The sequence below is a fragment of the Harpia harpyja genome, chromosome 7 (assembly GCF_026419915.1).
Source record: "Harpia harpyja isolate bHarHar1 chromosome 7, bHarHar1 primary haplotype, whole genome shotgun sequence".
NCBI classification, from domain to species: Eukaryota; Metazoa; Chordata; class Aves; order Accipitriformes; family Accipitridae; genus Harpia; species Harpia harpyja.
In genome coordinates, this window is record NC_068946.1 from 13,331,707 (window position 1) to 13,356,978 (window position 25,272).

A 25,272-nucleotide genomic window follows, 5' to 3' on the forward strand; every position below is an offset into this window, starting at 1 on the left:
CTGTAGTAAATACCATAACTGCTTACAGAACAACGCATTGTTTCTGATACTGCTTCTCTAGCTCCAACGTTGTGAAGCAAGGAAGATACCTAACTCAGATTGTCATTTTGGAGTCATACGGCTGAAGAACAAAAATGGGATACCAATTGTTCTTTTTCAGCAAACCACGCTACCAGTGTGTACGCTGAAGTTGATTTTAATCAGACTGTACCTTCAGCTGTGCAATCTGTTGTTCAAGCAGTACCTCCGACTGACACTTCAGCAGCTCAATCTCTTCCTGGAACTGAAGCTGCTGCTTCAATTTTACCTCCTCAAATTCAGCCAGAAGAGCTGTTCGCACAGTTTCTACTTCAGAGGCCGATGCAGAAGCATACATCTGCAGACAAGTAAGTAATATAAAACATTTTAGCCATAGTGTTACAATTAAGGAAAAATAAAACCAAACCAAAACAAAACCATCAAGCTCAACCAAATTCTTAAGAGTATTTTCACAACAGTTCTCCCCAATCCTCAAAGTCACACAGAGCTGCTATCTATCATCATGCTGACTATAAAAAAAAGCAAGTTGATAAAAATAGGTAAGAAGCAGCAAGACATTAGGTAGCAAGTATCTCCTGTATTCATGAGAGCACCAGTTCAGACTAACAAAGTACTCCCTACTTGTTCTTTCCAAGAGACACTTCCCTAAGAGAAATTGAAAGAACTAAGGAAGAAAGAGGGGGAGAGAAACACAGGGAGAGCCTATTTTGTTAAGACATGATTTCTCTTGTTCAAATGAGATTAAACATTATGCAGCTATATTTAATGCAATTATCCTATGAGATATTGCTAAGTAGTCCATCAAAAATACCAGAGAAACGCTTGGTGGGTTTTTTGTTTATTTGTTTAGGGTTTTTTTCTATTACTGTCTCCAAGAAGAGTCACTGTAGCCATCAAAATAGAGAGAAATCCTGTTTCTAGAATGAAGGGCTTAAAAATTTAATAATCACGAGAACTTCCCAGAAAACTAACAAAACTATCTTCCTAGGCAAGCTATTCTTCTAAAAGTAAAGAGAGTTTGCAATGTACTCCAGTCAGCTGGAAATCACTACCCAGTCCAAGGCCTGACAGTCCAAAAGGGGATCTCCTTAAACCTAAATGGTTTTTGTGAGGTGCACCAGGTAATAGAAAGGTACACCAGTGATTAGGGAGTTATTTGACACACTATCCATTTTTCAAATTAGTAAGTGAAAAAGCAAAAGTAAGTTATATATTAACGTAACATATGTTGTTGGGTTATAGCTGGATAAAGCTCATTTTGTTTGTGACTTCTCCTAATATATAAATGTAATATCCAGTATAGAAAAGTGAAAAGTCTTGATCACTTGTGGCTGCTTGCACCAACATAAGTCAGATCGTATAAAAGACTGAATAAATAGAAGATCTTATTCCATTTCAATGTTTAAAGAGAACTTAGTGTAGATCATCAAATTTTTAGCCTTCGGTATGGAAGTAAACATCATCAAGCTTACACGTAAACATTCCCAACATGAAGAAATGGTAAAGCTTTACAGGCAACTAGGAAGATTTCCAAACCTCACTGAGAAAAGATATTTGGAAAAGTATTACCTACTATAATTTCTCTAAGAAAAGAAGAAATCAATGTTACCAAATGTTGTTCACTTAAAGCCTGAAGTGAGAAGTTACTTTCCACAAATGGTTAATGACCTAACTTATTACCTATTTTCTATCAAAATAGCAGTTTTAAAATTTTGAATTAAATACAGCAGGAACTCAAAAGAAAGCAGTCCCATCCCCCCTCACTCCCCCAGTAAAGACAGCGCTGCAAGCATGGATTTAAATTTTAAAAATTCAGGCTAATACACATATATGAATTCTCTTAAGTCCTTTTAGATAAAGCAAGTCTTAAAAGTGTTAACTTTGTCTCTTATCTACTGGCACTATTTTAAAAAATGCAAAAAGCATCTAGATATATAGCCTTACTTCTAAGGTTAATAAAACTGAATTTACTTTATCATAAAAGTATGGATTATTTGGGGTTTAGGTACTAGCAACATTTTGACCTCTTGCTCATGTTCATGCTGTGCTTTTAGTTTCCCCAATTCTTTTTCCAGCTCCCTGGAGAATTCTTCTTTATGTTTCTTAATTTCTGCCTCATGAAGATCCTGAAATTCTTGGAGTGCTTTTCTATGTTTTTCCTCCATATGCAATACTTCCTCACGTAATATATCCAGGGCCAGACGTTTTTCTTCTTCCAGCAACCTCCTTTGATTTTGAAGAGCTGTGTTTAAATCATCCTGTGTGAGCATTAATTACAAGTAAGCACAAATATTTTTGCAACTCATTTGTAAAGCACATGTCCTGCTGTATCAAAGCTTTTTAAGTAAACAGGAACCATATTGCCTCATGAATGATGAGCACACATACATATACACACTCTCTATGTCATTGAAATGGGTTTATTTCTCCTATCTAGTCAAAAGTTTTGTAAATCCCCTACTTATTCCTCTACCCATGACAGCACTCCCCATCAGTACAATCTTCAACTTTTTCTTTTTGAAGTTCTTTCCACTCAAGAACAATTAAAATGCAGATTTAAGATTAGTTAGCAAAGATAGGATAGAAGAAAAAATACCCACCTTTCCCCCCCGCAAGACCTTCCTCTTAGCCTTTGTGGGCACAGAAACAACATATAATCATAAGTTTGGGAAGTGGGCATGGAGACAGACAAGTCTGAAAAACAGTACATCTCTCTCTGGAAGGCTCTGGAGTTCTAGCAGTGAGCTGAGCCTTCTTACCTCTTTGACTTGGAAAACTCTTGGGATCATTTTTTACCTATCTGAACTCTAAAAAGAGCTCAAACCTCTGCCCTATCAAGAATAAAGCTATGGCCTTCTGTTACAGGTCCTAAGACAAGACCCACTCACCCATGACCTGCTCCCAAAATCCCATCTGGGCCCTTTAGAGGTACCTTTCTTCTATTCTTCCCCTTGAGAATGTGCCACTGGGGAGGAACTTTAGATTCCTAGAGATGTAGCTTAACCTACAGAATAACATTTACTTTGTTCTAATCACTTCTGAAGAATTACATGGTAACCCTATCAGGAAAAGAAGCTCTGAGCTGCAAAATGGAGACCCTCCAATCTGAATTATGTTAAAAAATATTTACCTCATTCGTAACTTTTCCATACACTGAGATAGAAAACTCATTAGTCTGAGCATTCCCGGGGGGGAAGCGACAGATGGACTTAATTTTCAGCTTCAGTTTCCTATTTCAGCTCACAATATGGCCACACACAAGTATTAGTGCTGGCACAAAAGAGGTTGTAGAAATACACCCGAAGAACAAATGAAAAGGTGATCCCACACAACGTACCATGAAAGTTCACCTTCTATGCCAAGTTTTCTTTCTGACTCACCTTATGAGCTTCTTCTGCTTCAACAGCCATGGCTTTAAGTTTTTCCATATGAACAGTAGCTAGCTCTATTTTCAAATTATTTTGGGAAAGCTGAAGTTCTTCAGCATGCTTTAATTTCAACATCTCTATCTCCTGAGCCAAGCACGCTTGATCCATTTTATCCTTTTCATGGAGCTGTTCTGTGTGCTGCAGCTGTAGCTTCTCAAGAGCCTGACTGTGTTCATCTCTTATATTCTGAATTTCAGATAGGTAGGACGACTCCAAGGAATCCAGATTTGATAAGTGTTTAGCCTCCAGCTCATCAATTTGTGCCTGATGCTTTGTCTGTAGTTCAGCAACACAAGCTTCAAGCTGAATCTGCTGTTTACTTTCTAGTGCAGATTTAAGTGTCTCCATTTCGGCCTGATGCTTTGTCTGAAACTCAGCTGTAAGAGACAAAATTTGCTGCTTATGCTTCTCCTGTAACTGCTGACTTTGGAGTTCCAGCTCATTGACATGTTTCTTTTTCAGCTCTTTGAGAATAATCTCTTGCTCAGTTGTGAATTTCTGAGTCATAGCTTTGTGTTCCTCCATAAACCTATATTATTTCCAAAAAAGTTAAGAGAACATTGTCAAAAAGGCACTTTTTTTTTTTTTTAAATAATTGAATAAATAAAAATCAAAGAAAAATAAGTAGGCCTTACTCAGCCTCCACAAATTTTACTTTATGTTTCAAATACAGAACTAATTCAAAGCAAGCCACAACGATGATTTCATAGCCACAAAATTAAAGGTTTATGCAATCTCACTTGGTAGTATCTGGTTGTTACTAGGTAGACTGGCACCCCTATTAAATTACTCACTAATACAGAGCAACATACAAACATCGTTCACTGTCTCTCTGTTTCAGAAAATACTGCCATATGAGAGCATCTAGGACATAGTATATACATTGTCTACATCTCAAAACGTTGTCTGCAAGTAAACAAACTGTCATAAGAAACATATCTAAAAACATCTGGTTAAGATTGAGACATAAAACCACTGTGGAAGTACATGTGGAATACTTGTGGGCTCCTCCAAACTCATCTCAGCTCTCCAAGGTCTGCTTAAAGCTTGATGCAGAAGATTTAGTATCTAAAGTGCTGCAATTTACTGTAATCATTAACTATAGTATTTTTGGCTAGAGACACCAATAATTAAAAAGTGATTGGTTGTTTAAAGGCTAAGTTCCTGCTTTCAGTGTTTTCTTACTGCAATTATTTCCCCAATCTTGTTCTGTGAGCCTATGTTTGGGGAGGAAAGAAGGGATAAATTTGAAACAGTGCATGCAAATACAGATATGTAGTTGTTTGAGTATTTCCTTTAATACACTTAAAAACAATGGGGGTAGGAAGGGGAGGAAAAATTGAGCAGTTACAACCTTCATGTCTAACCAGAACTGAAGAATACTATATGTGGCCCATCAACCTCAGCATTCAGTGGTTAACACAAGTTTCATTCACCAGGAAAAAACTTGCTCAAATTAATTTGAATTGTTTGAAAACTTTTGATTGAATTTAGAGAATTTTTCCACTTACATGTCCTGTAACACTTCCCCTCCTCCAAGGCTAGTATACGATTTTCAGCTGTGTGTTGTATTCTTAACTGTAACAGGCAGAACTTGACTGCACTTCATTTGATTTTCTAGACTAGACTAAATGCATGTACATGAAGCAAAATAAACCATAATGGACAGCATTACTGTTCCTTGGGAGAGTAAGCTTTACATATATAAGTTAGTTGGTGCCATCAAGTGACAAATCTATATCACTACCACTCATTAAGTTTAAAATAAGGAAAAGCAACAATAACAATGACTGAACTGGTAAGTCAAAGTGCTCAAATACTCAGGACTGACTTGTTTTGTGCTTCCATAAGTTTCTGTGCACATTCTTCCTGCAGACAAAGTGTGGCCTTTTCCATTTCTTTTGCCATGAGCGCTTTGGCTGCCTGCAGGTCAGTGTCATATTGCTCCTGAGATTTCTGCATAGCCTGTGCACTTGCTAGGCTGTCCTCTAGCTGCTGCAAGTTGTTTTGCTGCTCTTTTACCAGCTTCTCCAATTCTAGAATTTTGGCAGCTTGGTGATCTTGAAGTTGATTCATTTCAGCTTCCCGAAGTTCAAACTCCTTTTGTAAATTCTGCTTCTCATATTCCGCTCTGTTTTGCAGTTCTATACGCAACAATGATAACTTCTCTTCTGCTTGGATTCTCTGGTCCTCACTTTCACATTTCCATTTCTTCTCTTTTTCTTTGTACATAGTCTCTATTTTCTGGACTTCTTCTCTGGCTTCCCTTAATTTATTCTTGTGATCCTCAGCAATTTTATATTTTACCTGTGAACAGTTATTAAAAAAAAAAAAAAAAAAGCATAAAATACCAAAACCAAACTGAAGTGTGTGAAGTGAACATTCTCAGGCATTTAAGGTCTTGGAGAGATTAAATTCCTGCAGTGAAGTAACCCTTCCAAATAAAAGTAAGGCTGAAATGTCAATTCATAGGTACTTGAATTCAACACATTATTAAAAATTAATTGGGGTAAGGAAGATAAGAAAAAATTAAGGCAAAATTCTAGAATTAATATGGTACTCTATGTTGTTTTCTCTTGGGGCCACTTTTCTTCGTTTCAGGAGTTCAACTTATAAAGCTATGAGCACCTTAGGTATTTATATTGAGCATGATTGAAAATCCCTTTTAAATCTCTCCTTATACATGCCAGTGGTATTTTATATGCAGTGTCCAAATCCATGACAAGGGCAGTTCTCGTACATAGCATAAAAGCAAAATAAAAAGCATGTAGCGTAAAAACAGAAGCCAAAGCACCAAATGATTGCTCAATGACAAAAGGCAAAAAAAGACACTAAAAATACAGTAGAGGTAAACAGGTAAAGAAATAAACAGTAGGCTCAGGAAACAACAGGGTCATCTCTTAAAAGAAAATTAAAAGCAAGTAAGAAGTCACATGGGAGCATCATTATAAAGTATACATTTCAGTTTTCACTTAGGAGGTTTGTTTTGAACAAATACTTAAGCATTCATTTATGCTACAACCTAAATGAAGAGGCAGAAAAGAAAGGCAAAACCCCCAGATTTTGATTAACACACAATCCATGAAATCTTTTGTGGGAGGCACTGGCAATAGAGAGGCAATTGAGGAAATCAGTTCACTCCGTTTCTGAGAGCGAGAGACCAGAAGGCAAACAAAATATGTATTTCCAGGCAGAGGGTCAGCATGCGAGACAAGCTCATTTCAAACACCGCATTCTGTATATGCTTATCTTTTACCCAGCAGCAGTGCCACAACAAGATAACCACGTGCAGTAAGAGTAAAGCAATAGTATCGAAAGCTTCACTACTGGAAGCTTCAGCTGAGTCTCCGTGTTATCTACAGTCAGTCTGCAATTGTTTTCTCTGGCCTTCTCTGCCAGTTTTTAAGTCTGGAAAAGGATACACATACCTATCTCTCTTTAAAAAGGGAGAAAAGGAGGACTTGAGAAATAAGAGCTTCATCCATCTAATTCTCAGAAGCATTCAAATATTGGAACAAATTAAGCAATGAATTAACATCCAATCTGAGTTTATCCTCAGATGGGAGAGCTGATTTAACAGGTAAGAGGGAAGGTGCCAGATATGGTTCTCTCAACTCCAAGATTTTGACAGTAAAGGTATAAAAGCTACACCAAAGCAAAGTAAAAGCAGAAATCTGTTGCCCAATTCTCTCTTCTTACCTCAAAAAATGGTCTGAAAAATTGTTTCTGGTTATTTGCTTTAAGAGACAGTCCTATCAAAATCAGTAATTTCTTAGAGGGAACCTGTTCAGCAGAGGGGCTTTTTCTATCTGCCACAGCGCTTTCTGCTGTATTCTCCATTACCACATGACATGTCACAGTATGCAAGTGCACCATGTTACTTTTGCACCAGGACACTACGATGTGCTGCAGGGAGATGTTTAAGATGAGGAACTTTTGTACGTGCCTGTATTGGAGTGGTACACATATGCTTGACCCACATCAATATAAAAGGTGGACTGGATCAACCCTTAAAGCACCTGCCTTCCCACACTATTTGTGCTCTTAAAGAAAAGTTCACCTGCAGAGAAACTAAGCGTTTAACATTAAAATGCTCTGAACTTGACTTGTATTCCAGTATTCGTGTGTATCCATGCAAGTCCATTTAAAGATGAAGCTACTAACAATAAACTAGGTACATTTAAAGATAAGAGCTGTTTCTATCTCCCTTGGCCTTCCCAACAGATCTGAGCTTGCCCAACTCTATACAAAACAGTACTGTAATACAAATTACCTCTTCCATTTCCTCTCTCAGATGCTTTTCATTCTGCACAGAAAAATCTTTCTGTCTAGTAATCTCTTCCTTTAAGTGCTTTATTTCTTCTGAAAGCTCTGCAATATGCTGTTTCTCAGAGTGGAGGAGAGAGAGTTTAGCTTTGTGCTCTTCCTCCAGCACAGACACTCGCTCAGCCACCTCCATTTCAACTTGACATGCTGCGTCTTGAGCACTCTGCAGCCGCAGTTTGGTGATTTCTGAAAGGAAAAAAAAAACAAAACAAAACAAACAAACCCAAACACAAAACAAACAATAAAATTACATTCTGGAATTTATTTTATTTTAACAGGTCCTATTAATGCACAGAAATAAAAGCTGAACATAGTCAGCTGTACAGTTCATCACTAGCCTTACTAAATACAGGCCAACAAGAATCCCTTATCAGGATAATTCTGTACTCTGTTCCTCTTTCTTTATCGCCACCTTTGAAATTTATCAGTATCAACACACACAGAATAATGGGGAGGGATCATGAAACCTGTGGCAGGACCTCCCTCCTATCAGCAATAGCCACAGGAGCTGACTTTCCTTTTGGGCAATGTAATGGCAGATTTATGGAAGTTTTATCTCCTCTTCTGCACATACTATTTATATAAGGTATTTCCCAAAAAAGCAGATGGGACAAATCTCTAAACATTCTAATTTAAGCAGTTTTGATATACCGCCTAGCATTAAAAATAAATAAATAAATAAATGAAGATAAGAAATATAACTGCAAATTGAAAAAGTTGTACTGATCCTTTTAGCCAACATACAGTGGAATATAGTTATAGCCATGTGTGTTATATAGCTAACTATAAGTTATGGATTATAAGTTCAAATGTTTGTGTAGCATGCTGTGCTCCCAGAAAGAGGTTGCAGATACAAGAACTGCCACGATCCCTTATCGGTACCTCAACAATATATGCATTTCATATTGAACCAGTATAAGGCAGTATATTTCTATGAATTACAATTCCAAGAAAAGCAGCAACTGTTAAGAAACCCATGATCACATAGGAAGTCTCATTAAATTTAGCCTTAAGAGGAACTTTAACCTGAATGCTACAGCAAAAGATACCTATTACAAATTCTGCTAGCCATAGATACTTTCCTCTGTTCAAAAAATTCATCCCAATATGTATGCCAACTAGTGGAAAACACAGGAGGAGAAAGAAATATTTACGTTAAATAAGCAGAGCACTCTCAAACCCACAAAAGAATGCAGGGGACAGAGGTATGGAATATAGAACAGAAGTGGGTTTACTCAATGGAACAGACTGAGAACTGGCCTATTTCATGTAAATACATGAGACATTTAACATCGCTGACAGACAACACTAATAAATTTTCAAATAAATATTAATTCAGGAACTCAGTGCCCTTCTAGGCACCAAGAACGGAAATGTTATCAGCTCCTTTTAGCAACTGCTCCACAGTTGTAGCAGATTTTACTACAGAATAATCAACTTCAGGTCACCACACCTTTGGAAGTGCAACTCAACATGCCCACAGAAGTCAAAAAGCAAAGTGCTCAATGCCAGGGATTAACATATGTTAAGTGTTCCCTATAGTTTAGAGTAAACTAATAACAAATTGAAAACTTCTTCAGATAAGCCTATTTACAGAAAAATATAAGCCACACAAGCACTTACTGTTTTACTTCCCAGTCTGTCAGATCATCTTACCTTTAATATGTTCTTCTGAAAGTCGGGCACGGAGCTGCTCAAGTTCTAAACAATGCTTTCTTTTCATTTCTTCAATTTCTGTTATATATTTGTCTGACAGATCCATCTTCATTTTCATTAGGTCCTCCTTATATTGAAGTGCAAGGGAAGATCTTAAGGAGTCTAACTCATGCCTGTGTTTTTCTTTAAGTTGTACCTGCAAACAGGCAAGTTCTTCCTACATAAGAAGTGGGTTAGAAAGACATCTTCAGCTTTGAAGAAACCATGCCGAGAATCTTTCAACAAGAGCACTACAAGAATTGCAGTATAAAGCACCTGCTTGACATGTACGTATCTGGTTTCCAAAAACCCTACTGGTTTTGCTCCGTTCCTGCCACTTCATTTGCTACTAGAGCAGCAGATCCCCTCAAGATAGATACGCTCCGGAACCATGCCACAAGGCAGATCAGAGTTTCAGGAGCTGTTTGAAAGTACAATAGAGGAGGAAGTCCCACACGCATCTGGGCAGAGAAACTTACCAACTCTCAACAATGAAGAGACCCCCTTCTACACACACCACAGAACTTAGAAGTAACGATCTATGAATGCAGTTTCACACTCAGCTAGGTACAAATAGCAGCAAGAAAAAAAGGCATGACATATACATTTCTCATTTGTAACTCAAACATTTTTTGTGTGATTTACTAATGAAATTGAGCTCATGCTGTCTTGTATGTGTCTTGTCTGCTTGTCATTCCCTCACTAAAAAAATATTGCTTTTTATAATTAACTTAAAAAATAAAAATCTAAAGCCAAAAAAAGAAAATTCCTTTTTGAAACTCTTAGTCAACTTCAAATAAGTTGAGCAAAGAAGTCAAGACCTTAAATTACAAGGTACATGGAAATAGGTGCATAAATGGAAGAGGGACCAAATTAGCATCTCCACTTGAAGAGAATAGACAGCAATAAGACAAAATTATTACAGAAGCTATAGAGAAGAGAAACATTATGAAATCTGCACTTGTGTGGAAGAGGTTTGATAAGCTCCTTGCTAGGCATGGGATAACCCAAAGCACACAAAATTACAGAACACCATTTCATCTGTTCTGCTAGTCTGAGAACTATTTAAAGTTGATAATTTACAATATACTTGTCAAAAATAATTAAGCCTTAATAAATGACTCAACTAACTTTGCTAAGAGCTAGGAATCAGACATCAATTTTCATACAGGTCATGTAATGAACAGTAGAACTTTGATATATTAAAAACCCTACCTGATGTTGTTCCAGCTGTTGATTTAGCTGACCAAGTGCATCCCTTCTCTCTCTCTCAGCATTCTCTTCAAAAACTGCAACAGAAGAACTGAGAAAAGGATGTTAAAGTTTAGTTTGTGACACGTTACAATCTTAAGTTAAACAAACTTGCTGACTTACCATGTAGTACTGAAAGTACTACAGAGCAAATATAACAACTGCTCAGAACTATGCACTCGTGACTTCCATCGCTAGGTTTCTAAATACAGATCACCTAATGCTCAATCCCAATATATTTAGAGGCTAACATCATCTTTTTTATATATATATATATAAATATATAAAAAAAGCATGCTGTCATAACATGAGATGAAAGGAAAAAGAATAGATCACCTGATGTCCCCTGCTTGATCTTGACTCACTTCCAACTCTGACAGTGAATATTCCTTCAGTTCTTGCAGTCTCTGATGCAGCAAAGTCAATTCTTCTCTGTAGTTTTCTTCAGCAACTCTTAACTTCTTTTCAAAATAAAGTCTCAGTTGTTCCATTTCAGTTTCATGCTCACTTTTTCTTTGCTGATGCTGCTGTTCAAATTCTTGTTTTAAGTGCTCTATTTCTTCCACCCGTGATGCACGAGCCAGGAGCTGCTCTTTTAGCTCTAGAATGGAGGCAAAACCAACACAAGTACTCAGAAGTACGTATCTTTAGGCTAAGTCATTCTGTGAAGAACTGCAATATTTTAGTTGTTGAGCTAGCAGTAAAATGTTATCCCACAAGCTACGTAAGAAAATGAACTTCTGAAAGACAAAACATTCCTTCCTCAGAAGACAGTAAAACCATGTTCCCCATTTAACCTGCATTCAGAGAAACTATCCTCATGACAAGAATCAAAACTACCAGCAGACTGGTAGTCCTCCTCGTTTCCTTGTGCTTCAGGTCTGGATTAGTAGCATGCAGAGTCCTGCAATACTGCTTAACCTTCACATCTGATTGTTGTAGCAACCAGAAGCAATAATTTAGTCAAGAACATTTAATTTGCTCTAGGGAAAACTACCCAACAAACAAAAACCACTTTAGCACAAACTACGCAGAAAAACAAAATCACAAGAAAGAAAAAATAAAATCAATTCAAGATTACTTTAGTGATGGTTTGACTATCCATCATTAGCTCAAACAGAGGCTAAATTCACTGAATTAAAAAGAACCTTCGAAACAAAAAAGAAAAAAAAAAAGAAAAAAAAAAACCAGAATGCAGTAGAAAACAGCAATCAAGGCTGGTTCAGCAAGCTACCCTCCTTTCAGGGAGTGAGGGCAATGGCCAGCATTGCAGTGTATTCATGAACTCTGAGAGCTTTCTTCCTCACATTCTGTATTAAAGAAGCAGTAATGTATCAGGAAGTTAAAAGGTAGGAAAAGAAGGACAAAAGTCATGAGAGGGAATTAAAAAAGTTTCCCAGATGGCTCAACTTCCCAGATGACTTAAGTTAGCTGAATCCCCACAGAATCAACTGAAGATGGAACTGCATTTCAAGAAGAAAGAACTTGGAGAAAAGCAGCTGCTTATGTTATACAAGAAGAGAAACTTCAGAAACTTTTATGGAAACAGAGGATGCCACCCAGGAAGCAAGGCAGCTGATTGTCACAGTGTGGTTTTGTGTAGCAAACCAGAAAATGCACACTTTGCATGAAAAATTCTCACAATGAACATGCAAACAGAAAGAATAAGAGAAGTACATGGCTCAAGTTTGCTTCCAAAGGGAGCAGTTGCCAAGCACGGGGACTAGAGGAATCAAGTGACAAGCAGGGACTTAGTAACACCACCAATACGATAGGCAAGGGAAGTCCAATGTGGCACAGGTAGGTAGGTTTTGTCTAACCAGCAAAGTCTGCCGGCACAAAATTAACCCAGAAAAGTGTTTAACAGTTTTGAACTGGCATGTCATTCTTAGGTCAAAGCAGCAATCCCATCATCCAGCTGCTGTTTTGAATCTGCCACCATGAGTCCTCAAATCAATTCGAATGCATTGTCAAATAATCAGTCAAGTGAAGAAGAGCAGAGTACAACAAAACACCTTTAAGATCTCACACACCAAAAGAGATATCCTCACCTGGACCATGGGCTTGCATTTTGGTCTCACCATCTCAAGCAAAATGAAGAAACAGAAAGGGTCCAAAGAATGGGAATGTGAGTGATTAGAAACATGGAAAGACATTTGAAAGGTTAATAAAGATTAGGGCTACAGAGAGGAAATACAAGAATTCCAGCAAATACTATAAAGCGCTATCTTCTATAATTTTGTAGGATCAAAACAGAGAACTGAAAAAGTCAAGGTAAAGTCTGAGTAGATTGAATAATTTTTCTATTTATGACCAAAAACCAACAAAAAAACCCCACCCTCACAAAACACTATTATACTTCAAAAGCTATCTACAGTCATATTATTCAGAAAATCTGAAATTGTATTTGAAGTATATTACACTTGCCATTTGTTTTAACTACCCCAGCAGAAGTAAAGAACATCACCTAATATTACAGTCTCAATACAAGGTGAAAACACACATTGACAAGATTAACATCATGGTCTCTAGCTTTTTTATTTTTCAAAAGTGTCTTCTTTCCTGTATTATACATCTGTTTGCCACACACATCTGAGACATGTTCCACTTGATTTCAACCAAAGATGTGCATCATCTCCGATCACTACACTGTAAAGCTGACTGTTTTAACACACCTAAATCTTGAAACAGAAATCTTAAGATATATAAAGCATACGATGTCAGATTTCATCCAGTCATTATTTTCTCTCAGGCTTTAAAACTTTTTCATAACTGTAATGCAGATATACATAGGACTAATTTAAAAAAACCAAAACAACAACAACAAAAAAAAAACCAAACACCACCACCAAACTGAAGAATAAAAACCCCAAAACTGTTCATGTTTAATTGCTGTGCACAATGTTTTCCTTTTTTTTTTTTGCTTTTAGGTTTAGGGGATTTGTTTATTTTTTTAAATAGAAGCATTATTATGGAAAAAAGAGGTTATTTTTAGCCTTATAAGGAAACAACATTACCATTCATTCTGATTTCAGAAGTATCACATGAATATTTTTATTTCATTTTAAAAATAAAGATATCTTTAACCTGGCGTTTTTCTATATTTAAGAATTAAAAGTCTTTCAGAAGATGATGAATCCCCATGTTGAGTGTCAATGAAAAAGCATTTTATTTAACTCACCTCAAAACTGAAAGGGGAAAAAAAGCCATTTCTACCTCAAGATATAACCTAATCAGAGTCTTAAAATATTTCTGCCCTTTTTTTTTTTTAAGCAGACTGATCTCTTATCTCCAAATAAAAGAAAATGGCCACAATAAACCACTCAAAGTCATAAACTAAGCAGTGAGCTTTACTGTCTACCTACAATTAACAGTCTTCTCAACTGCATTCACACCCGCTTCCATACTGAATACAAATAGGAGCACGTTATTGCATTGACCAGCATTTTCTCCACTTCTTAACTACGTTATACTGAATTTGACATTGCAATGAAAAATGTTTGGTTTTCACTAAAGATTTTTATAGTGTGCAGGAACAGAGTGGGAAGGGAAAGGAAAACAACAGGAGTGAGCTTTTCCCCACAGCTATACCATGCTTTTTGACATTGCAGAACCAACTAGTCATCTGACACTGACTCACCTCTCACTTCCGAAACAGATCACTAGGGTACAACCCACTGACACTGCTATGACCTACCTGTGTGTTTCTGGTACACGATTAAAAATACTTCATGTCAATAATGCATACTTCTATATGAAGAAGAGGCAAAAAATAAAACACATCAGTTTTGAACATACCACTTAGGTCTTGTCGGTTTGCTCGTGTACTGTCAAGCTGAGACCAAAGCTGCCTGATTTCTTCTTGTGACTGAGTCTTGAGTTCTTCATGCATGACCTGAAGTTTCTCCAGCTAAGGGAGACATGTTAAAAAACAAAAAACCCAACTTTTAAAAACAATTTTGTTCTACTTTCTTATTTTATATGCAGCAGACAAATCTGTCAGAAATAGGTAGAAACAGTGACAACCAGACTCTCAGCTCATGACCCAGGCTATCAGAGATACTGAGTGGCACTTAACTGTTAGACCCACTCCTCAAAGAGAGGTATTTGTTCCTGATGCCATATTTATCATCACTGGCAAAAACAAAGTAGTAGTTAGATAAAAACAAAACACAAGAACCAGAAGATTAAGCATATAAATACAGAGGAAGAAACAGCATCAAATGGCAAAGGCAACTGCATTCAAAAGATTTTGAACCACTATAGAAAATCCCAAAGCATTTACCTGCTTCATGAGATGCATCTTAGTTTTTCAATAAAATCCCTAAATACAAACAAGTCACCCAAATTATATGTATATGGTCTAGTTTTTGTTTATATATAAAGTAATCAACCACTCTAAATGAGTAAAGAAATCTCATGTACCTCCTTCTGGAGATTCTGTTCTTTTTCTTGACTCTTCATCTTCATATCTTCTAGGAGTTGGTTATGTTCAGTCTGAAGCTGTTCTTGCAATTTTATAATGGCTACCTGGTGTTGCTTTTCCAATTCTATACATTTTACTAAAATTAAAAATGAGTTCTGTTACACCATCATCCTGATTACTCAGTAACCTGTACAACTTTGGTGCAACTAAAATAGAAATGCATGTCTCTAGACTACAATGCTAGCTTACAGGGAATCACAAAAATACTTGAGTAGTAAACTATTTGAAAGTCAAACGTTTCCACACAGTGCTTCCTAGTTCTCTGCATCCCATGCTGTTAGCCAAGAGATAACAAACAGTAGTGCTGGAGGGATGAGCATCTGCTCTCTGCATATATGAACAAGCATCCTGAACTAGAAGCACACATACTTGGAACAGGGAATCTAGCATTTCTTCATGGCCTATGAACGGAGTTTCTCCTACAACCACACTCAGCAGCAGGCAGTAGAAGAGATGAACAGAAAGGACTAGGAAAGCTCATGCCAGGTATGCTCTGCCCCTGCACTTAGCACTCACGGAACCCTGTAAACTTGCTACTACTTCATTTGTTCAACAAATCTTGACCTGCCCAGAAAGAACCTGCCATCAAGTGACCACATTTCAGCCACAGTGAGCTGCAAGAGATGCACGTTATTCTCACAGAATCAACTTTAATGATACAGCTTCAGGGAAATCCAGTGAAGTCAGTGCAGACTGGGAAGAACAAGCCATTGCTACAAATGTCCTCACAGCAGCCAAAGGTGAGCCAAACACTGTGAAAGCATCCAGCCCTTGGCAGGTCGAAAAGGCTACTCTTAACTTCTCAAAAGATGGTCTTGCTGCCTGCCAGCCAGCATCATGCAATACCCTTAACACTGCATTTCCATTTATTTGGAGAGAGTATTATTTTCCATGTCTCCCACCTGCATAGTGCCTCAGAGGCTAGGCAATCTGACTAGCTATCTCTCTTCACTTCATGGCACACCACATCTCGTGGCCCCTTTTCATGCCGTCACTGACAGCAAATCTGACACTGTTGTGCCAGTCAACCACTGTCTCAAAAAATGTGTTAGATTTCTGAGATCTACACAAACTTTTCATAGTTCTATCTCCTATCTGCACCTCAGCAAAAGACATGAACAGATGTACCAGGCTAGGTACTCATCCAGATTTCATTTTTCAAGTTAATGAAAACTCCAATTAGAGTTGTCTCAGAAACATCACTTCCAGAACAGTATTTTAAAAAGCTACTGTTCCATTAAGCTTTAACTATTCACAATCCAACCCCAATTTTTTTTGTTAGAAGCTTCTACTGTTATTAATCAGCATTTTGATTAATTCAGTAAACTGCCAAAGCCAGTTTCCAGCTGGAAGCAAAACAGCACCTCCCTTTAATACATTCGAAGGAAAACATAGTCCATCTCATATTCCGTGGAAGTCAAAACACAACACAGCTAACTAGGCTTTAAACAATTTTTCATTTATGTCCTGTTTTCTAGACAGTCTCATGCCATCCATCCAGTTTTTAAGTAAGAGTACATGGATATATCTTGTATTTGCTTTTTATACAGGTTCTAAAACCACTTAGTTAGCTTTGCCATTGTTCAGTAAAGACAACTGCTTCCCAGACCATGGGACTTACTTTTAGACTGTTCATTCTCAAGAGAAAGAAGCCCCAGCTCTGCTTTGACTTCTTCTAATTCCATTTCCAGAGTTTTCTGCAGTTCCACCATTTCAGCCTGATGTTTTTCAGACAGCTCTTCACACGTGTTTTTTAAACGCACATCAGACTCCAATTCCCAGTCTCTTTTGACAGCCTAAGAGAGTAAGACATGCATTATTAAAGCAAACACTTTTAGTAAATTAGTACTTTTTTTTTTCTTTTTCTCTCCTCCATTTATTTGTCCTCTACAATAAATATGTAGTAGACACAGGACTTCTACCAGCTCTAGTTTACTGAAAGGAGTTTTACTTTTCCTTCTATGAAGAACAGAATTCATACCTCTAATGCCTGGGTATGCGTCTCTTCCAGTTCCAATTCTATTTTCTTTCTTTGATCAACTGTGAAATAAAATACTTATTAATAAATTTACATAAAAGGTTATGATTAAATGGTAGGTAGAAATATGGATGAGATTACCATTTTCAGCATCAAACTCATGGCTTAAATAAGTAGGCACACAGCAGTGTAAAGTACCAGTCAATGTCATTTTAGATGCTAGCATTTCACTGCACGTCACTATTAAGCGTTTGAATCATCTTTATCTCCAGAGACACAGCAAAAGAGTAGCAGGGGGCGGCAGCGGTAAGTAGGAAACTCTTCAAATTTCTTCTAAGAATGCCTAGGAAACAGACTGCGAGACAGATGCTATTATCTGCTCAGTTATCACTGACACCAACGGCTTCTTCCTTCTCACCTCCTCCCCAGACTCATTCCAACTTCTTGTTCAGCACCTTTCTTGGTCTGCAAGAACCCTGTAAAGTCCCCTTCTCACAGCTTCAAAGTACCCTTGCCTTAGCCTTGCAACCTTATTTCAAGTCTTTCTGTGGGAAATGAGAACTCAGAGACCAAGATGGTGCCAGCTATCCAGCTAATGGTCTAGTAGAGGAAGAAATATCATCTAAGTTACAAGACAGCCTCCCAGCACTCAAGTGAGTTGGGTCATGTCCAATCATCACCTCCCTGACAAGAAATGTCTTTCCTCTAGCCCCGCAGGTAACAGTATCCACAACTCCCATCCAGGTCTCCTGCATCATCTGCTTCCAAATTCTCCTTCTCAGCCTCTACATTCAACCACTCAGAAGTGGTTACATTCATATTAAGTTACATTGCCATAACGCACGTAAACAGCCTTGATCTTAAGAACTGCATCTAGACCTCTTCCTGCTCCCAAATCCCATCATGCCATCAGTTCACTATATTACTGGTGACAACAAATGGTTTTCTACTCAAGTCAAAAAGACACAGCCCTAAAACATTCTCTTGCTCTCAGGGAAGGACAACTAAAAGAACGGCTCCTAAACTTCTTCAGTGAATTGCTGCAGTCCTCACCTTTCTCCAGAAATTCCTCAACCTCTGCCATACAGGTCAGAAATGGTCTCCTGACCTGAGAAAAGGCAAATATCCCAAACAATGTCAAGCACACTATCAGCAGGCCTTCAATACTATCAAGTGCAGCTTTCCCCTTGCCGATGTCAGAATACAATCTTATAACAAACACATTTCAAAGGACACCCAGCTGCAGGTTCTCTCTCACTGAGCCTTTCAGTTCCTTTCCAACTCCCTTTATCCTCCTTTTGAAACCACTGAGAGGGCAAGCCAGGAAGCATTTCCATATCTTGTCAGAAACACAACAGTAGTCAGTGCTGACTTAGGGCAATAAAAAACCTTAAGAAACATAAGGGGTGAGAGCTCTACTCTTTGCACCAATTAAACTCTTTACGAGAGCTCTGTCTAATGCCTCCTGAAAGCAACTAGTTCAGTATAGTGCTATTTTACAGACGTAGCAGCAAAACACCTGTACAGTTGAAGAAAAATTAAATTTAGGTCTGGACAACTTCATTTTCATATATAAAACATGCACTCTTGCACATGCCAGTCTAGCCGCTGTCCCTACTCAAGGCAACACCAGCCGTCACTCAAAAGGCCAGCTCTATGTCAAGACAGGAACCTGAGGAAGAAGAAAAATACTGACGGAGTTCCAATTTCTGGTCCATTATTCCCAAATTTTAATACCTAGTTCTTGCTGATACTTTGACTTAAGGTCTTCTTTTTCCTTCAGACACTGTTCTTTAATCTTCTCCCACTCCACCTGATGGCGGCTTTGCAGAATTGCTACCTCTTGAGCACGCTTATCATTGAGCATCTCCCGTAGTTCCACAAGGGCAGTCTCCTTTTCTTTTCTCAAGTTAGACTGTGTAAGCTCAAGCTGAGAGGTATGCATATTATTTAAGCTTAGGCGTAAAGCTTCCAGTTCAAGGCTGTGCAGTGCCTGCAACGGAGAAGAAAAAGGGTTTTTCCCTCCCCCCTAATGAAATGAGTTCACTTTTTTCATGAGCAGTTTCAGTTTCAATTGCTCTCAACTTAAACACATCTAAGTTTTGCCTTTCTGTATTTGGAGAGTGTTTCTTCATGGCAGGGACAGAATCCTGAAAATAAGCTAACTTTTGTTACAATGAGATTTGCATAACGTTTTCAGTGAGAAGTAAAAGGCTTTCCTTGCCTTCCTCTTAACTTCATCTCCTACCAAATACCTTGTATCTGTCCACTTCCTCACAATGTCATCAGAGCAGAACACAAGCTCACCCCAATCCTTCACTGTCTATTAAAAAAATTCCTCATATTTGCTATTGGTTATAATTTGTTAAAAAGCAACATTCTGAAGTGGTATTGTAAAAGTGGAAATAAAATTCACCATGCCTCAATTAAAAAAAAAAAAAAAAAGCAAGGAATATACAACAATTAGAAACAGCAGCTAAAATAGACCAACCAAACTTTCCAATTCTTAAATAAACTAAACAGTACACCAACATCTTGTAATTAGACCTAACACAAGACATACTCTTTCCATTTCCACTTTGCATTTAGTGGAAGTGTTCAAATACCCAGTAAATAGTTAGAGGAAAAAGTCAGGTTTACATACTTAAGTTTAGCATGAAAGCATTCGTAATTACATTAGTGGGATAATAAACAGTGGGAGGGGTTTAGTATTTTTTATAAATTTACTTGTAAAACTTAAAGACATGAAAAATTACAAAAATTTTTTTTTTTTTTTAACCTCACCTATTTAACCATCCAGTTTTCTTCAGAATTAAAGTTAAAATATAATTGCAGTGAGGATCCTGGAGAACTCCTGTAGAAAATATCTACTACCACCCACCAAGAGAACACTCCTAATTCTTCAATTGCAGCACTATATAAAAAAAGCACACATAGCATGCACAAAAATCAAGGAGCCTTCTCTTTGCAACAGTCAGGTAGCCACTACAGTAATTACTGTGTTTCTTTATTTTACCTGTGATTGGAGCTGAGCTTGCTCAATCTCTGCTTTGTGTGTGGCTGCCATTTGCTGCTGAAGTTCATCCAACAGCTGCTGATGTTCTTTATTTAGTTCAGCACGGAGCTTCTCCATTTCCTCTTCATGTTTAGTAATCAGTTCAGAGATTTCACGATCGTGCTCTCGTTCATGTACCTGCAGAGAATACTCAGATAAAGAGCTTTCTTCAAAATATGGTTAGTTAGCCCCCTAATAAATAACTGACCCAAAATTCTTCCCTCCTCCTGACCCCAAGTCAAGGACACCATGGAAAAAAAACAATTAATAGGTTTTTGCATTTCCAAAACGTTTATACTGCTTAAATGACAAACAATACAAATGAATTTATTTTTCTGGAATAAACCCAATTACAGCATTTACCTTTTTTATTAAAGCAATCTGTTCCTTTTTTTCTTCTTCCAACTTCTGCTGTTTTTCCACTTTATCTTTTATTTCAGCATTTAATTCTTCTATCTGAAAACAGGCATACAAACATTTGCAATGACTACCTTAAGCATTCTGAAATCCCAAGACTACTGCTGCTATAGGGGTTTCCTACCTCCTTCTTATGTGTCAAACTCACTTTAGTTAATTCGGCAAGGCGTTGAGTCTCCAGTTTATCCATTTCCTCTTTGTAATGTTTCACCATCTTGGACTGTGTCTTCTGCACAGCTTGTGCGGACTGAAGGGACTCCTGCAAGCGAGTCTCAAGCTCCAAATGAGCTTTCTTCAAATGGGCAATTTCTTTGGTCAGCTGGCTTTTTTCCTCACTGTATTCAGTACTTTTTGCCTTTATTTCAGAATTAAGTTTATGAATTTCTAGGTTGCTGAAGTTTAACCTGTCCTCATATCCCCGTCTTTCACACTCCCGTATTTCTTGGAGGCTTTTCACTTCAGCATTAAGTTCATGTATGTTTTTCTCAAGACCCTCAATGATGCTAGCATTCTCTGCTAGTGCTTTTTGTGCTTTTATTAGATCCTCCTTCACGTCAGATAATCTTTCTCCTAAGGTTGTTTTTTCCTTCAATAAGATTGCTAAATTTTGTTCTTTATTATCAATTTCAGCTTTGAGCAACTCCTGTTCTTTTAGCAATGTTTCTTCAGATATGGTTTTCTGACCAAGCAGCTCTGCTATTGTCTGATTTTTGGCCTTCTGAGCATCAAGCTGGCTTTGCATTTGATCCCTTTGACTTTGCAAAGCAGCTAACTGACGTCCAAAAAGAGACTGTACTTCACTTGTTACAGAATCAGAAGCTGTTTTCTGCTCCTGAACGTCTTTCACTAATTGCTCCTGAGTTCGCAGCTGCACCATCAACATTTCTCTTTCTTTCTGGAGGTCTTTTACCATTTCTTGCCAGGTAGAGGATGTTGACACTTGTGTTAAAGGCTCTACAGCACAGTAAAGCTGGCCTCCATCCACACCTTGCTGCTTTACTAGAAACATTATTTTGTTTTCAAGTTCTTTCTCCTTCTCTGTTTTTTGAAGAAGTTCTTTTTCACAACGGATCCGTGCTTCACGTTCCTCATCCAGTTCCACATGCATATGAGAGAGCTCAGCCATTACTTTTTCCCATTTTCCAACAGCTTCTTGGGCCTCCTGATAAGATTTCATCAAGGCTGACTCCTTCTCATGGAGCTGCTCAGTTAGCTTCACACATCTCTCTACTAAACAAGCCATCTCATCATCCTTTACGTCATCGTGGTCACTCATTTTGTTTTGCTGCGGGGAGCTATCTGACAAAAACAAAAAAAAGGCCTCTGCTCCCACCTCAGTCTCTTCAAAAGTCTCTTGAGCCAAATGGCTAGGACATGTTTCCTCATCAAGGACCAAGTTTAATGAAGGAGGTAGAAAATCTCTTCTGGGTTCTAGAAGCACACTACTGTCTAACCAATACCTACTGCATCTACCTTCTTCAATGGCATAACCTTCAGAAGTGCTGGATGCATATGACTCTTCTGGTCTCTCTGTGGAGATGAGATATTTAGGCAATATGCCTTCATCACCACTGAAAAGCCCTAGTTCTGACAAGTGTTCTTCAGACAGTTTATCTCCTTCACTATTTTCATTATTCTCTGTGATGTCTGAATTTTTAATTTCTTCTAATTGATCCCTTGAGGAGTCTACTCCCAAGTCACACTGGAACTCTAGTTCTTCATGAATTAGCTCACCTTCACCTTTCAACTGGTGCTGTTTATTCCACACCTCCTCAAGCTCTCCTCTCTGCAACTGCAACACCTCTGGTAAAATCTCATTTTCCCTCAATTTCATTAGCTTTTTATTTGAGACAATCTCTTCATCATGCTTTTGCCCTACATCTATACTTTTTTCAGCCTCATCAAGTCGCTTTTCATTTAATTTCTGGATGAAAGAATTCAGGTTCTGAATCTCTTCATTCAAGGATTGTTTTTCTTGTTTATATTGCTGGGCTTCCTTAACCTGCTCTTCTGCATCAGAAAGTTGAGACTTAAGGCCATCAATTAAATCCTTGTATTTGGTCTCAATTTCAGATTTTTCTCTCTGGAAGTCTTCCTGTTGGTTTTCAAGTTTCTTTCTCAAATTTTCTTTATTAATTTCAGACTCACAAAGACTATTATTTAAATCAATTATTATCCCATTCAAATTCTGAATGTGTTCTTCAGAATTCAGAGCACAAAGTTCTTTTTTTAACTGTTCAAGTTCATTCTTGTATTTTAAAAGAGTTTCTTCTACATATACCTGCTTGGCTTCTGCAATCTCTCTTCTGTGGCACTTCTCCAGCTCAGCCCTCAAGTTCTCCAACTGTCTGCAAATATCCTTTTCATGACTGATTTTCAGTTCTTCAATACATTGCTGTTCTTTCATTTTGGATAAAGCTATTTCATTTCTTAATTCTGTTATTTCTGAGTCCCGGAGAGAAAGGGTACGTTGTAATATAGACAAGCTAAATCTTTCCGATGTCAGTAGATCTTGAAGACTTTTAATATGTTGGTCTTTTTCTTCCATGCTTTTGTATAGCTGTTGCATTGCATCTTTCATATCGTCTTCCATTTGGGCAAGCAGATTTTCTTTATCTTTGGTATTCTTAAAAATAAAATATTACATATGAAATATGCCATCAAAATATGACATGTTTTAATTTCCTTAAGCCTCATGCTTTTAACTTATCTTCACAAATAATATTTACCATTAAGTGCAGGGTGTATCATTGGCCTAGGTAACAGGATATTTAAGCACATCCTTGAGAGTGGAAAGTACTACTGAAAGACACTTCAAATGTGGTAACAAATATCAAATTGCCTAAGCAATAACAACTGGTGCGCCACTGACTCCAGAGAGAAAGAAAATAGTGGCTGTCTCAAACTTCAGGTATTTTAACGAAAATAAAATAAAATAATATCAGAGCTACAGACACCTCTCCATCTCCCAGCCATGTGCACAGAGAAAACACCTCCTGCAGGCAGGAGTAGGCCAACAGAACAGCCATGTCAAATTCTGACTCATCTGACTCACTTAAAAGTTTAAGGCTTCTACCTATGGCATTGCTGGTTATGTTCTTAAAGGAAGTCAGACCTTTTAAGCTGTTCCTTTAATGTATGTTAGTAACCATAATCCCTATAAATTTGTTTCTAAAAAAGACTTTTTTTCATGACCATGCCACTACAGCAGGTCAGAGTTATCACCAGATTTGAAATACGTATTATAAAAAAAGTAAGTATCTGTTATGTTTTTTTAACTTTAACTGAGTTTCTTTATTCATAGTGCTTGTTTCTGGAATGATTGCATCAAAATATTCCCACACAAGGTTTTCACTTTGTTTTGTATCTGAAGCTAACATGATTACAGATACAGTTCACTTTTACTCTCATCTAGGTGTTTCAAGTTCACACACAACTGTATCGTTATATGCTTACACAGCATATCCAGCAACCTTCACCCCACTGCAAGCCTCTGTCAGTTATGTTCCCACATGCCTCAGTTCAAGAAACACCAGATGGACCTGCTTCTGATGGAAACTTCTTAATGTTATACAACAGTTTAGTAACAGAGTTAAAGACCAATCCTTCTGCAACAGAAACTGATGCAGTAATTTCAACAAATAAGCAAATTTTAAAGAGCCAGAACTGAATCCTTACTTCATACAAAAAAAAAAAAAATCTTAAATTGTGAGCAGCTATTTTGCCTTAGCTGAATATCATTACCTTCAGAAGAATAGATTTTTAATTCCACACTAAAGTGTAGTTTCAGTCCTGAAGCATCAATGTTACCTCATGCACAAATTAAATGTTCATTACAGGTTCTTCCTCCAAAAAGTACCACCTTGGCTTGTGCAAACACACCAAAAACTTAACTACCTAGAGCTTGTAATTATAAAGGCACTTTAAAACATTTTTACCTTTTGAGAAGACTCCAGCTGTACTTCCAGGTCATGTGCTTTCTGACGCAGCATCTCCAAATGTGCATTTTGCTCTCTGAGACGGTTCTGAAACAAGGACATCTGCTGCTGGGCTTCTAATACTTCATTCTTCCCATGGCTTTTATTCCTCAGCATCTCATTAACCTGAACACACAAAGGTACTCACAGTCAGAAGAAAGTTTATATCAGAATAACTCATACACAAGTCTCACGGTATGCACAAAATATACTGTAATCATTTACTATAGATTTACCTTATGTCCTTCATTCTCAATGAATAAGAATCTCCCTAAAAAGTCAGACAACACTTGTCATGTTTTAGATACTATTACTTACTGTAAAGTTGTAAATGTTAGATAATTCATCTCTATGAAGCCTCCAAAATGAAGCAGGACTTCCAATGGACTGGACATACTGGTAAAAGGACAATGAACAAAACCAGACTTCTTTGCAAAGGATTTACAGCTCAATACTAAAGGTATTTTTTTACTCTACACCTCCCCCCAAATGAAAAGAAAACATATACCCCTATGGGGGTAAAATAAAATGTAGCTTATTCATTTTTAAAACCTTTTTCTAAAGACTTTGCTAAAACCAAGAAGATAATATTTAAGACCGTATTAGTATTTTCATCTGTT

The 25,272-nt window shown here is 37.5% G+C and overlaps 1 protein-coding gene across 5 annotated transcripts in view; it reads right to left on the bottom strand.

Annotated features, from left to right (window-relative positions):
* Positions 1-25,272, bottom strand: part of PCNT (pericentrin) — a 101,946-nt gene that overhangs the window by 64,374 nt on the left and 12,300 nt on the right. For 4 of the 5 annotated variants that reach the window (XM_052793686.1, XM_052793685.1, XM_052793684.1 and 1 more), the window contains 18 exons: positions 24,614-24,778; positions 20,824-23,301; positions 20,622-20,714; positions 20,220-20,396; positions 18,941-19,196; positions 17,207-17,265; positions 16,847-17,021; positions 15,165-15,301; positions 14,538-14,649; positions 12,791-12,823; positions 11,076-11,340; positions 10,704-10,791; positions 9,450-9,666; positions 7,741-7,979; positions 5,299-5,774; positions 3,420-3,996; positions 2,064-2,297; positions 212-376 (listed from right to left, as the gene is read on the bottom strand). In XM_052793686.1, coding sequence (XP_052649646.1) covers positions 212-376; positions 2,064-2,297; positions 3,420-3,996; positions 5,299-5,774; positions 7,741-7,979; positions 9,450-9,666; positions 10,704-10,791; positions 11,076-11,340; positions 12,791-12,823; positions 14,538-14,649; positions 15,165-15,301; positions 16,847-17,021; positions 17,207-17,265; positions 18,941-19,196; positions 20,220-20,396; positions 20,622-20,714; positions 20,824-23,301; positions 24,614-24,778 — 5,946 coding nt within the window. The remainder of the gene's footprint in view (positions 1-211; positions 377-2,063; positions 2,298-3,419; positions 3,997-5,298; positions 5,775-7,740; positions 7,980-9,449; positions 9,667-10,703; positions 10,792-11,075; positions 11,341-12,790; positions 12,824-14,537; positions 14,650-15,164; positions 15,302-16,846; positions 17,022-17,206; positions 17,266-18,940; positions 19,197-20,219; positions 20,397-20,621; positions 20,715-20,823; positions 23,302-24,613; positions 24,779-25,272) is intronic. The other variant, XM_052793688.1, reaches the window with a different exon arrangement.